This window comes from Molothrus aeneus, chromosome 4 (genome assembly GCF_037042795.1).
Source record: "Molothrus aeneus isolate 106 chromosome 4, BPBGC_Maene_1.0, whole genome shotgun sequence".
Lineage (NCBI taxonomy): Eukaryota > Metazoa > Chordata > Aves > Passeriformes > Icteridae > Molothrus > Molothrus aeneus.
In genome coordinates, this window is record NC_089649.1 from 43,580,561 (window position 1) to 43,593,766 (window position 13,206).

At 36.9% G+C, this 13,206-nt stretch overlaps 1 protein-coding gene across 4 annotated transcripts in view; it reads left to right on the forward strand.

Annotated features, from left to right (window-relative positions):
* MTUS1 (microtubule associated scaffold protein 1) overlaps positions 1-13,206 on the forward strand; it is an 88,251-nt gene that overhangs the window by 15,505 nt on the left and 59,540 nt on the right. The window contains exons 3-6 of one of the 4 annotated variants that reach the window (XM_066548380.1): positions 529-715; positions 4,454-4,578; positions 6,419-6,508; positions 7,765-7,812. In XM_066548380.1, the coding sequence (XP_066404477.1) occupies positions 529-715; positions 4,454-4,578; positions 6,419-6,508; positions 7,765-7,812 (450 nt within the window). Of the gene's footprint in view, positions 1-528; positions 716-2,003; positions 2,255-4,446; positions 4,579-6,418; positions 6,524-7,764; positions 7,813-13,206 lie in introns of those variants that run through there. The other 3 variants (XM_066548379.1, XM_066548378.1, XM_066548382.1) reach the window with 3 other exon arrangements.

Below are 13,206 nucleotides of genomic sequence, written 5' to 3' on the forward strand. Positions count from 1 at the left end.
GTAGAACTACTCAGTTTTCAGGATATGTATTATATGAGTACAAAGCAATTTGATACTCTCATGCTAATTCCTTGAAAGGGTTTTATCTTTTAGAGATAATAGATAATTATCTGGCCAAGGGGAGTGGGGTTGTGGATCTATTTTGGGGAGGAATAAACAGAAGAATCCTTTCTTAGACTGTCTTTGAAATGGAGGTTATATTTTTGTGGGATTGTCAGTACAGCAAACCATAATGTGAGGTGGGAAAATACAAAGAAGACTTTTTTAATATATGCAGATGTCTGCACTGAAGGCAAATCTGTTAAACTCTTGACTTGTTTCTAAGGCTTTAAGTCGTTGGAACTGTTTTTATGCATTTACAGCACTTTTTACCATGTCAAAAGGAAGTAGATTAAGCCATTTTATATGGATTTTTACTGTGTAAATATTTTTATTTGTAGGCATACACTTAAAAGAAGCAATCATTTAAGTTTCTTTCCTACTCCTTTTGTTCTTATTTCTCCCTCCTCTTTCCTCCCTAATTGACAGGTGTAGGATCTTTGCCAGGAGAGAGGCATGCCTCAGTGAAAAATTCTCCAGCCTCATGGACTAGCTTTGGTAAATCCCTTGCCAAATCCAAAGTGCCTGTGAAAAGGTCAGTGCTTGAGAGAACATCTAGCCTCTCATCAGTCAGCAGTGCTCAGAGTGAGCAAAGTCTTTTCAGCACTAACTGTAAGTATATGTGAGGGTTATGGGTTTTAACTGATTGATAGCCAACATCAACTGTTTGTTGGTAAAAATCCTCTTGGAAGGGAGTCCTCTCTGACAAGTACCTGAGTGAATTTGTACTACTTATTAGTTCTAGGTCTTACTCTTTTTGCCTCTTTACTTAAAACTTTCCTTTTTGAGACATACTGTCGGAAAGAGCTTTGAGCCTTGGATTTTGGGTTGATGAGTAGAGATTTTAGTATAACTTCTCTTCCATCCTGAAACACTACATAATCAGCATGTCTTTTTAAGCGCCTAGTGCTTACATGTAGTGTAATATGTCTGAACAGAATGGTTTACTTGTCAAAATATTTGGAACAGTGTGTTACAGGTTTTCTGATGCTAAATGTGTTCTTGAACCAGTTTATATCTGCTTTCAGCGTTGTAGGACAAAATATGTAGATCAAATTTCAGGCACATAAGTGAAACTTTTTTTAGAAGATGAATCTTTGTATGGGTAGACTTCTGTAATTTCTAAGATAGCTGTAAACATTGGTGTATGACCTAACCAAATCAATCTTGATTAAAATCAGAGAGAATAATACCAGGATTTGCTTTGATTTGAAGTTCTACAGCACTTCTTAGGAGTTCTGAGGGGGAAAAAATATTAAGAAAATATCATGCAAGTGACTATCAGACATATTAGTATTCCCGCTATGCATATTTAAATCAATACATTCAAATATTCTGCTAGTATTGTATCACCTGTTAAATATTGACAACTAGGCAAAGACCTTTTATTTGTGCCAGATGTCACTTAAATCTCTCTTCAATGGACTGAAAAAGAGAGCTGTGATTTAGCACACGTCTGTGGTTTATATATGCGCATATGCATGCACACATAACAACATTTTCTCCTATTCTTCTCCCCCCTCCCCCCCCACCTCATACTGCCTTCATTAAACTAAACCTCACATATTCCTCTAATGAATAAGAATATGTGTAATAAAATAAGCATGTGCATCTTGCTCTGTAATGGGATCAGTTCTGATACTGTGACAGCCATGTTGACTTTTGCTGTTCAGGTTTAGAACTGTATCTGGAGTTGCTAAGCAGCTTTGTCCTCTTAGTTTTGCTCCCTCATGTAACAAAGGAAGGGGTCAGCGCTTCATAACAAAGGAGTGTATTCAGATTAAGTATCCAAACAGATGACTCCTTATTTAGCCTGATTTGCTAGCTGCTGTAATCTGTTTTGTCCACTGCCTTCAAGCTTACAATTTTTTCCACTCCGATTCACGAAGACCAAGCAAGAGCAATATGAGAGGCTGAACATGGCTGCAGTCTCATAGACTTTAAGCTCGCTTAGATCTTTTTTAAATGACTATACCAGGAGGACTCCGCAGTTGCACAGAAACTAATTTTTCTCCTGTTATTTTCTTCAATTCTACACTAACACCACCGACTGACTCAGGAAGCCACTATGATATTACCTTACTGACACTGCTGGTAGTGGGGTCTTACAGCTTTTGTATTGTTCCTTTGTTAGCCACGTTTACTGGGAAGAGAAGTAGGTTGTATTCCTTTTATTTCTATTCTAAAGCATGTATTTTGTTTTGTGGAGGTTGGTAAATATATGCAATGTTTTGATCTGCTGATTTTCTGTGATATTATTTTTCTTTAAGGAATTTTTTACACTTGATGAGAATTATTTATATCTAATAGTAAGGTTTTGTGAGTATAATGACTTAAGATTATGTGTAATTCATATGTTAATGAAATTTGACATTGAATCAAATTGGAAAGAACTAAGGACTTTTCTTTGTATTCTAATGCTAAGTACAGTGCTGTTCTTGTTTTCTATTCCTGCATTTAGTCTACTGTGTAATAATTTCAGAAAAAAAATTTTGAAGCTTAAGTGTTTTCATTAGATTGGTGGGACACACAAAGATCAGAATGGGAGGCTTATGCTGTGTGTTTCATGAAATGTATGACAAACTACTGCGGTCCTGTCAACAATATTAAATCAAAAACGTGCTTGGCTTGTTTGGAGTTTGTCTTCTGTTAGCAGAGAAAAAAAATGGCAAGCTGCTGCTTTATCAGCTCAGCCCTTTGTTACGGGATGTCCTTGGATTGGTAATTCCATGTGGCAGCATTAGCCTTGTTGTTTTTTTTTGTCTAATGAGCACTTGAAATTTATGATTCTTTTCTCTAAAATGACTTCTTATTTGAGAAGCTCAAAAATCACAAGGTTTGAAATGCTGTTGTTCATAAAAACATATTTTGTATGCAGTCAGTTGAGCATTGAAAACCAGACTTTTTTTAACATTAATTTCAGTTTTAGTGCTGAGCTGAAAATGCTATTCTTTTGAACATACCAAAATGTTTAACTCTGAGGTTAAGAAAAAATATTCCAGATTTTAATTGCATTAGAATAATTGTATATTTAGTAAATAGTGTTTCAAAAGTTAAAAAGCTGATCCTAGCAGTTGACCTGCATCTGCCATTTTTGTACAGCCAATACTTCATTAAAATTCTTCTAATGAGTTGAGTTTTCAGATCTTTACTGGGCTAAGATAATTTCATACCTGTCCATCTTTATTCAGGATTGCAATAGCTGCTCTGAATTTGAATCCAAAAGTGATCAAACTCTGTAAACCTGGGAGGTTTTTGTGGGGTCATTTTGTTTTTTTTAATTCTTGCACACAGCCTGGTTAGCTGACTCTGGAGTTTTAATAGGACAAAACAGTTCCCTAACTAGTCCTGCACCAGAAGGCTGCTCACACACCCAAAGCCTTACCACCATGGTATGCTGCTGATTTAGAAGAGGAAGTAGCACACTAGTTTGCAGGCAATTCTTAACTCCTTGCAGTGTACTCTGAGCAAACATCCTTAATTTAGTGATTCACAAACACAGTTAAGGACTGCTTCACGCCTTACTAAAACAAATTTGTTTTAATTATATAATGTTGATCAGGGTCAGATTCCCACAGAATAACTGTGTTGCTGATGTGTTATGCAAATTGCTCCTCATGCATAGATTTTTTTGGCAAATACTTAGCATTTGTGTTTTTAGAGAGGCTCCAACTTCCTTTTTTTAAAAAAAAGTTGATGGCTTCAGTTGCATGTGTTTGTTAAAGGGAAATCCTCTTTCCGTGGTAGAAAATACTTAGTGGCCAATTGCATCTTTTTGAAGTAGTTAACTTACATGGTTTATACTAGTCTGTTTAAAGACAATAAAATGATCTCAAGACTGCATGCTCCATCTTTTGATGAACAATATTAGACATGTAGTTCACATTGTCTTTAAAAAAACCCAGTCTCATTAAAACACTTATCTGAGGCAAACCTGGTAATAGATGATAAAAGCTTCCCCCTCCCCCACCCTTTTGTTTTTCAGTGACTAGAGACAAAAGCTTTGACAAACAATTCCACAATGACTTAAATTTTTTTTGTCTCTGGTAAATGCCATGTGAATTCTTACTCTTTAATGTGTTAGTATACATAATTTTTTTGTGTCCAAAGCAAAGTCTACTCAATCTGTACTTACTTTAGAAATATTTTCGGTTTTTTTCTAGAGAACAGAAACAGTGTTGCCCAAAATTTCATTTTTTGTTTTTCAGGGAAAAGTTTCTCTTGTGACCATAAACTCAAACCTCTTTCAAGGTTGTTTAGTCTCTGGTAAAACTGACTTGTTTTATGATTTAATTTTCTCTAAACTATATATGCCTAAAGCAAATCCTTTGTGATTCTGTTTTGCAGCTGCAAGTGCCACAGTCATCAGGAATGGAGAATGGCCTTCAAAACCAGCCTGCCAGAATGGCACTTCGGGGTCTGTCCCTTTGAAAGCACTACCAAGACCTAGACTGCACTCGTTGAGGTCAACTCCAAAAGGTATATGAGTCTGCTTGTAGACAGAGGAGGTAAAATCACATCAGTGGTGCTTCAAGTGTTGTAACACTTCATAGGAAGGCTGAAATATTCTTTGTATTGCCATAATTAATTGATGGAGGTATTTCAGGGAAATGAAGAGGTCTATGCCATGGTGCAGCTCAGGTTTGCATGGTAAAGGGACTAAATGCATCTTGCTACGTGGCAGGTGTCATTGCATGGGGTTTGTGTTGTTTTAAAGAGTTTACCACTGCTGGTAATCTGCAGAACAGACACACCTGAATTTATCCTGAGTGTTTGGTTGTTCTTGTCTTTATGCAGACTTTGTATTATCTTCACCCTTTTCAGGACCGTCAGGGTCTTGGGGGATGGGGATATATTTTTGAATAAGATATTGTTAAAATGTATCTTCTTCTGTAGATCAGTGACACTGTCCCATCTTTCAAAGGGAAGAGTCACAGAAACTTAGATATTCATGTTGCTTTTTCTTGATATTCTTCTTGGGCTGAATTAGAAGATTTAATGGAGACGAGACAATTACTTGTGTTTTATCACCTTGTGCTAAAAGAAACATTACATGTACTTCCTGACTTTGTATTAAGCATTGTTCAGGTTCCTATTTTGGTTCGAGCTAGGAACTCTTGATTGGCCAACAGTGCAACTTCCACTCAAGCCACAAACAGCAGTTGACAAGTCATTCTCTGACCAAAATTAAAGACATAATGGGAGCAGATAAACAAGCTTGCTGTGTCTCTTTCCTAAGTCCTAGCTGTAATCAGCTTGTTTCTGACCATCTTTATGGTGAACTCGTTATTGTAATTGGATAAAACCTAATTAAATGCTGTACTCCTGCATTAGACTTAAATTTTAAGCTGGTATCTGACATAATGGAGAATAAATAAGAGATGCCGGCCAAATATCTTGCTGTAATGACATGCTTTAAAAGAGTAAACAGTGAAAAGAAACAGAATTGGCCACAAATTATAAGTCACTTTGAAACAAACACGAATCATATGGCTTTCTGACAGGCTGATGCTTTCTGTTGGCGTCCAGCACATGCAGCCCAGCTATGCATCTTCAGTGACCTGGCAGTGTGTCTTGAGCACCTGCAGGAGCAGTGTGGCCAAAGGAAGCTGGTATTCCCCTTCAGATCAGCATTATCTGGACTCTGGTGTTGTGTTTTGGGTTCTTTCCAGACCCAGTGGATGCTTAAGAAGATGGGTGGGGTCTCTGTCCAGAGAAGAGGTTGAGGGAGTTGAGCCTGTGCAGTTAGTAACTTGAAAAGGACAGCTATAAAGGTCATGCTGCCAAAGTCTTCTCAGTAGCATCAGATCATGCAGCAATCAGAAGTGCTTGCAAATTGTAGAGTGGGAGATGCATCCTTGCCCAGTGGTGCTGTAGAGCCACCTTTCCTCGAGGTTTGCAAGGCCCATCTAGACAAAAGCATGGTCAGCTGATCTCATCTTAATGGTGACCCTGCTCTGAATGGGAGTGTTGCTATCTGCCCTCTGGAGGTCTCTTTCAGCCAGTGTTTCCTTAGCTGCATTGTATTTGCTGCTGTTTTGAGACTTCAGTAACTTGATCTTAGTGCTAAAAGGAAATCCTTACTAATGTTTTCTCCTGCTTAGAAGGTTTTTTAAATTATCTTTTTATTTCTTCCAAGGTGAGTTCTGGCAAAGCAGGGCTAAGTTTAAATACAGCTTAAACAGTCTAGGTTTCTCTTTTTGAGTTTGAATAGATTTGTGGATCTTGTACTTAAAAGTGAAAATGTAAGATATGTCTTTAATTACTTTAAAATTTTAAATAGTTCTACTTTAAAGTTAATCTGAGCTTTTACTTTTAGGAGCCAAGGCCAGGTCTGCTTCACTGAACCAGTGCACACCAAAATCATCTGGGCCTCTACACTTAGCAAGGAAAGTTGGTGAGACTAGAGGTAATCAGCTGTTGGGTAGTCAATTTTTCACTTTTTCTTGGATCTCTCTGGCTTGAGGAGGAGCAGCTATGTTTTATGATTTCAGAATAATTGGGATAGTTGACTCATTTTCTTTGCAGTTCACCAGACTGGACACTGGCTCTGCAAGGTTCTGTTCCTTACCTATTTGCTTTAGGGATATTCATTGTCTGCTACTATCTGCTTGAAACTTGCATCCCATAAGGACTAAAAATACAACATAATTAATCTGTGTGTTAAATGCTGTTCTGTCACCTGCTTATAAGGTTGCATGCTTGCAAGACACAGTGTAGACTGGATTTTGCCAAGTTTGTGTTTAATTTAAGCAAGATTCTTGCGACAGCATGCTGATCAGCCCTGGCTGCTGAGGATATTTACTCCACTTTGTTTCTGTATCAGATGGTTTTTTTACATTTAACTTTGAATTAAAATTAGTTATTTCTGCTAGAGTGAATCAAAAGAACAGATAAAAACCTTAGGACAAGGTTTGTAAGACCAAATTTTCAGTTTGGGAGCAAAGCTCTATTTGAAAGGCTGAGGTGGGGGGAAACAAGTACAGTGGTGATACCAGGCAGATTGTTTCCTGAGGAAACCTGTGCCATAGGATCCACACTATTCCTAAAGCCCGCAGAAAGGTGTTGTCAAAAGAGCTTTTATGAACTTCTGCACATGACTTTTTCACTTACACCTAGCAGTCCAAAAGATTGCTTTCATTGAAAATCCTTCAAAATAATAAAGTTTGTAGGTCAATTTTCACATAACTTTTAAGTAATACAGTAAGGGTGGGGTAACTTTCTCAGTGCTGTCATTTATACCTAACTTGATTGTTAGCACATTTGAGAATGTTGGTAATTTATTGCTGTTCTATGCAAATAACATAACTGTAGCATACAGAAGGAAAAAAAATGCTATAATACCAGTATAGATGATAGTTTTTTGTTTTCTGTGGTCCTCTTTGAATGAGTAAAGTGAAACAGTGCTACCTGACTTAAATGAAATATAGTAATTTGTAATGGGATAATTGTAATTGGGAATGCATCCTACATTTCCCAAACAGTTTCTTATAATGCTAAATCTTGCTGTAGATCATGCCATCAGCCATCAGAAGAAGGAAGCTGAAATTGCAAAGTTGGATGAGCTTATGTGGAAGGAATCTTGAATCTTAAAAAAAGGCAGCCCTACTGCCCCTTACTGGCTTGAAGTATAATTTTTTGGTTTTGTTTGTTTCCTTTCTGAAGGTACTCCTGGAAGAAATGTACACCAAAGCCTATCTTGTTTGGGTCCTGGTGAGTTTTCTGAGTGCATTTTATATTTTCTGTGGTGCAACTCAAGTTTATACATTATATTAGTGTGTTGTTTTTTTTTCTGGAAAGAACAGATGCATAGTGGATAATTCTGTAAACTATCACCGACTCTAATTTCAAGGAATATGGAAAAAAAGCCTATTTTCCTGGGTTTTGTCTCCTTCCTGTCTTCTGGCTACCCAGCTTAGGCTATACAGTCTGTTCTGTTTCTTCTGTTTCCAGTGAAATCTAAGGAGGTTTAAACAGTATGCAAAAAAAAAAAAAAAAAAGGAAATTAAATTTGGATGTATTTTTTACTTTTTAGCCAAAGTAAGTAATGAATGAACTTGTGTGTTGCAGCATTAAAAAAAACCCAAAACCAAACAAATAGAAGAATCCCACATAACCTTCCTTTTCTGGTGCGTTCATTGTAGATCACCTGTCAGTGTGAGCTGCCTTTGTGTATCACTGTAGACTATGTTTGTGTAAGAAGTTGAAGTTATCAGAGCATGTTGATGTGAGTGTCTGCTCATGTGGCAGAGGGAGAAATCGCAGCTGATTAAGTGGCAGATGGCGTTTCAAAATCTGGCAGAGTTTTAAGGACTTCATATTGGGTTTGTTTTTGGTGTTTGCGCCAGTCAGGACACCTGGTGCCAATTTCTGTCTGCCAAGAGACTGAAAAGTCTTCAGATGATGCTTCTACTTGCAGCAGTTTCCAGGTCTTTTCAAGAGAGTTGGCAGTCTAAATTAGTTTCCCGAGAATCAGTGTGTGTTTGTTGAATTAAAAGCTACTTGTAATTAATTACTCATTGAAAAGCCCTTTTTGAAAGAGACTGAAGATCACCGGAAAGCCCTGTGTCCCCTGAGTGAATAGCAGATGTCTTTCTGAAAGAGGGGCTGTAGCCAAGCAGATGTTGTAACTTTGAGTCTGAAATTACTGGGCAAATCAATTCTGACCTGTAACTCTGGAACTGTGGCAGTATTTTTTACATTTCCTGTAGTAATAACATGCATTTAATACTTTTGTCTTTTCCTCTCTTGGGTGTCAAATATATTCATATTAATTGTGGCTGAGTACTTCAATATCTTCTGTAAAGAGTCAGGGCTTCTGTCAGACTTTGCCCAAAGTTTGCTCTGTTTGTTGCTTTTAATGATATTTGACTGAACTAATGTTAGTTTAGGTAAAGCCTGACACTGAGTTTCAAGAGCTCAAACACTCAAACCTAGTCTGTTGTATAAGCATGTAGGGCATGATTCAGCTAGCAACATTGATCAGTTCAATTGAGGAAACTCCTAATAAGCAATAAAATCTGTGTCCGGACTAGAAACTAGAAAAGTAAATTTCTCTTACGCTTGCTTACAGTAGTCTCAAAATATAACTTTATTTCCCTCAAAATTCAGTGTGCCCTTTCTTTCTGCTTTCCAGAAAGTGTTCTCTCCCCTTTTTACTGGTTTAGTAGACTTTTGCTTATGATTCATCTTTTCTGACCTAAAGAAAAGTGTAGCTACATAACTTTGAAGTGTTGGATTTGAAAAACACAGCCAAACTCCAAATTGACTGTAATATTTAGCAATATTTTAATAAATGCTCTTTACTCATACTTATGCCTATAAAATGGCTGTATTTCAGTTTGTTTTAACAAACCTGAACTGCTTACTGTACTGAATCAGTTTCCAAAACTGGAGATGTTAGACATTCAACTTAATACATTTCTAATTTGTACAGAGAATTAGTATAATATCCCATTTATGAATGCAGAGCTGTCTGGTGGAGTATTTTGCACTTTTAAGAAGCTTTTCTCCATCCTTACAGTTGCAGATAGTTCTTACAGAATAAAAATACTGTGTGACTGCTTGGATATTCTGCAGTACAATGTCATACATTTTAAGAAAAGACAAATGATCTTTTTTGAAATGAACTGAAATAATGCCAGCCAGTACCATGTAGAATGAGGCCCAGTATCTTCTTTTTTTTTTCTCTTTTGGCTTTGATATTACAGTGAAGCTTTGTTCTAATGACTACAGCTAGTATGAAGCTTTTGTTCTTTTATTTCAGTGCCGTAGTTAAGTCTACAGTTTTTAGCCTTATCCAGTCAGAAGTTCCAACGTCACTTCTATTTCCCGCCCATGTGCCCAGGACTAATTTGTTACAGCAGAACTCTGGTAATTTATTAACTCTTAACCAAGAGTTAAAATATTAACTCTTAATATCAGAATTCTGATATTAAGGTATAACTAAGTGTCTAGCTCAGTTGTTCATGCTGCCTTTCACATTTCTTCAAGGATGAAAAAATAGCAGGTTTTTCTAGATACACTTCTGTTCCCTTAATGTTGGTGGTGTTTCTCCATTTTCCATTCATTTACAGCAATGATGCACAGCCAGAATCTGCTTGATGAAGCAAGCCACAACATACTGTTAGTGTGCCTGTAAAACTGGACAGACTTGCCTGTTTGCAGCAGTTTGTTTCTTGTTTGTGTTAAAATATTCACAAGGCTTCTTTTTCTGAATTCTGTATTTTTCATGGGTGATGTTCAGTGCATTAGATAAATTCTACAAGTTCTATGGTGTATTTCTTCAGCACTGGCTTTAAAGCTAAGGCAGAATTAAGTTCTTGGGAATGTTTTATTATACTTCTTAACTTTCTAACTTCAAGTAATGATGTTTATGTGCACTTGCTGTAATGTCTTAAGGTAAATATGAATAAAAATGTTGTCTCTTATGAGATGGAATTTTGAACTATATGCAAAACTGCCTCTAAAAATGCATAAAGTAAGTGCTGTTTCCTTTTTACTTCAGCTTCCCTGTAGAAAAAGCTGGCTGTGTCTAATCCCTTTGTAGTATATTACAGTGCAGTGTGTGTGGAGGCAGTGGGTATTCACATGTCAGGTCTCTGTTACTGGCCAAACATTAAGTTACAGCACAGTAATCCCTAAACCCATGTAAGTCAAGCAAAAACAAATATCCTGTTTGGCAGTTCCAAAGGTAAAGCAATCACTTTGGGAATAAAGCATGTGAATGTTTGGCTTATCCTGTTTTTCCATGACCCTGAAAGGGATCTGTGGTGTATTATGGATGACAAGTTAGACTTACATGTGCAGCATAAGACCATTGTCAGGATAACAGCAAGGACAACTGATGGATACACCTGTAAAGTGTTATTCAATATAAACAGTGTGATTCATGTTGTATCTTTTAGCACTGCGATGGAGTATGCAGCATAGAATTGGTTACTAAAGGCTGTAGAAGCCATGAAAATCAAAGAAGCTTTTATCAAAAAATGGTACATGCTCCACCATGGTGTTCTGTTTTCTTACTATCTTAAAGAAAGGATGTTTGCTTTAGTTCAGCTGTTTGTGAGAAAATATAACACTGAGAGAGGGAATAAATTAAGTCAGGGGGCTTATTGTAGCAGTGAGTAATAGTGCGGATCAAGCTCAAATGGTAGAATAATGTATAAATGTAACAGTCTAAGAAGTTGTCCCTTGGAAGAGGTTGTTAAAGGTGGGGCCTGACTCTTCACTCAAACCCTTATACTGACAAAATACTAACAAAATACTCTGGTTCAGACAAAAGTTGGAGGCATGCTTTAAGGTTCAGTTTACACCCCTTTCTTTCATGCTCTTAGTCATCCCTGTTGAAACTTGAGAGGAAGCGGTTCTTATGTTGTAGATTCTTTGATAGAAAAGGTTACTCTCAAAATACTTGCACTTTCCAGGTCTGAAAAACAAGGATTGATGTTTATCACACTCTGATTGTGATTTGTCAACAACAAACAAGACTTAATATTTTAAAATTATATGTTATACTGTGTCAAAATGTGTATTTTTCTTAAAAATTGGGAAGACTGTTCTGAGATGTGATGCACATGGTTTTGAGTGCCAGATAATTAGGTCTTCAGTTGACTGGCATTCAGCAATGTACGGGAAATTACCCTAACTGATGAGGGATATCTGCTCAAGTAACTCATTAGGGCTCTGTTTCTCCTTTTGTATCTGATTAGAAGATCTTTAGGGGTTTGTTATTGATTGGAGAGTGGTGTGTATTTGCTTGTAAGAGTTTTTGCAAGTGTAGAAGAATCTGTGCAGGCAGTAGTGAAAAGGCCTTGATATGTATGTGAACATAACATGCCCTGACAGCCAAGAGGTGCAAGTCTTCTACATTACAGAAATGGGACTTCTGACTAGCTCTAACTGGGAATTTTAATACAGAAGCACTGGATACTCTGGATTCTCAGTCTCTGGTGTTAAGAGCTTCAGCATTTGTAAATAAGTTGGGTTCATCAGTTTTTCTGTCTCTGTCCCTATTTCCACAAGAAAAGCCAGGAAATCCTGAAGAAGAACTTGAAACAGCTTTGTATGTTTTGGGGTGACCAGATTAGTACAAGATTGTATTCTGTATTCATTTAAAACAGTTAATGTTTTACACACTGGAAATTCTGGGAGTTGAACAATGCAAATTAATATTTTCCCTTTATCCCTTGAAAAGCAACAGACATCAGGCTTAAACCTCTTTTTGCAGATATTTTACTGTGGCTGCACAATTTTGTTGCCTTCCTAGCTGCAATAGAAAGCTGGCTATAGTCTTTTTTAGATGTTTTTTTCATTCATGTGAACTATGAGGACTCTCTGAATGACTCAATTGTCTCGTGATCTAACCTTAGAATACCTTCAGGCTAATGCTCTTATAAACAGACAGCAAAGCTAAGTAGAGTAGCTACTGCATGTGAACTAGCTATGAAAGCTGGCATTTGTTTTGCCATTTCTATATAAATAAATACATATAATCTAAATGTATGAATTGGAGTTTTTTAATGATTGTATTCATTGGGGACATATAATGATATTTATTTTGAAGAGTTAAAGGAATGTATATAAACCTGAAATAATCATTGAAACACAATAGCTGTTGCCTTCTTGGCCAGATTTTTTCACTGTTACTAAATATAGTACAACAACTGGATCTAAGGATTTAATTTCTTGGGTGAGAACCAGAATGCTACAGAAGTCTTCAAAGTGGAATGGCTGGTTTTGATAATCGGAGAATGCTCAAGTAATCTGTTTTGGGTTGGGTTTTTTGGTTTGATTGTTTATATTTAAACAAATGGTGTTTTCCTGATATAGTGTGTTTGTTACAATAGGCAATAGGACGCAAAAAAGCCAGAGGTACATGACAACGCTATATAAACATATACCAGATTTGGTCCCTTCAGCTGAGTCTATCAGTGTATTTGCATTCACGTTCCTTGTGTTCTTCTCAGACTTGATCTTCTGAAAGTTAGCCATTTGGGAAGGTTGTCTGTTGTTGGGTGCTAACAGCACTGTTCCCTGCGCCTTCAGTAATATATGAGCCATCTAATTTAAGTGGTAGTAGTATTGTGTGGGCAGTTTGTGAGATTG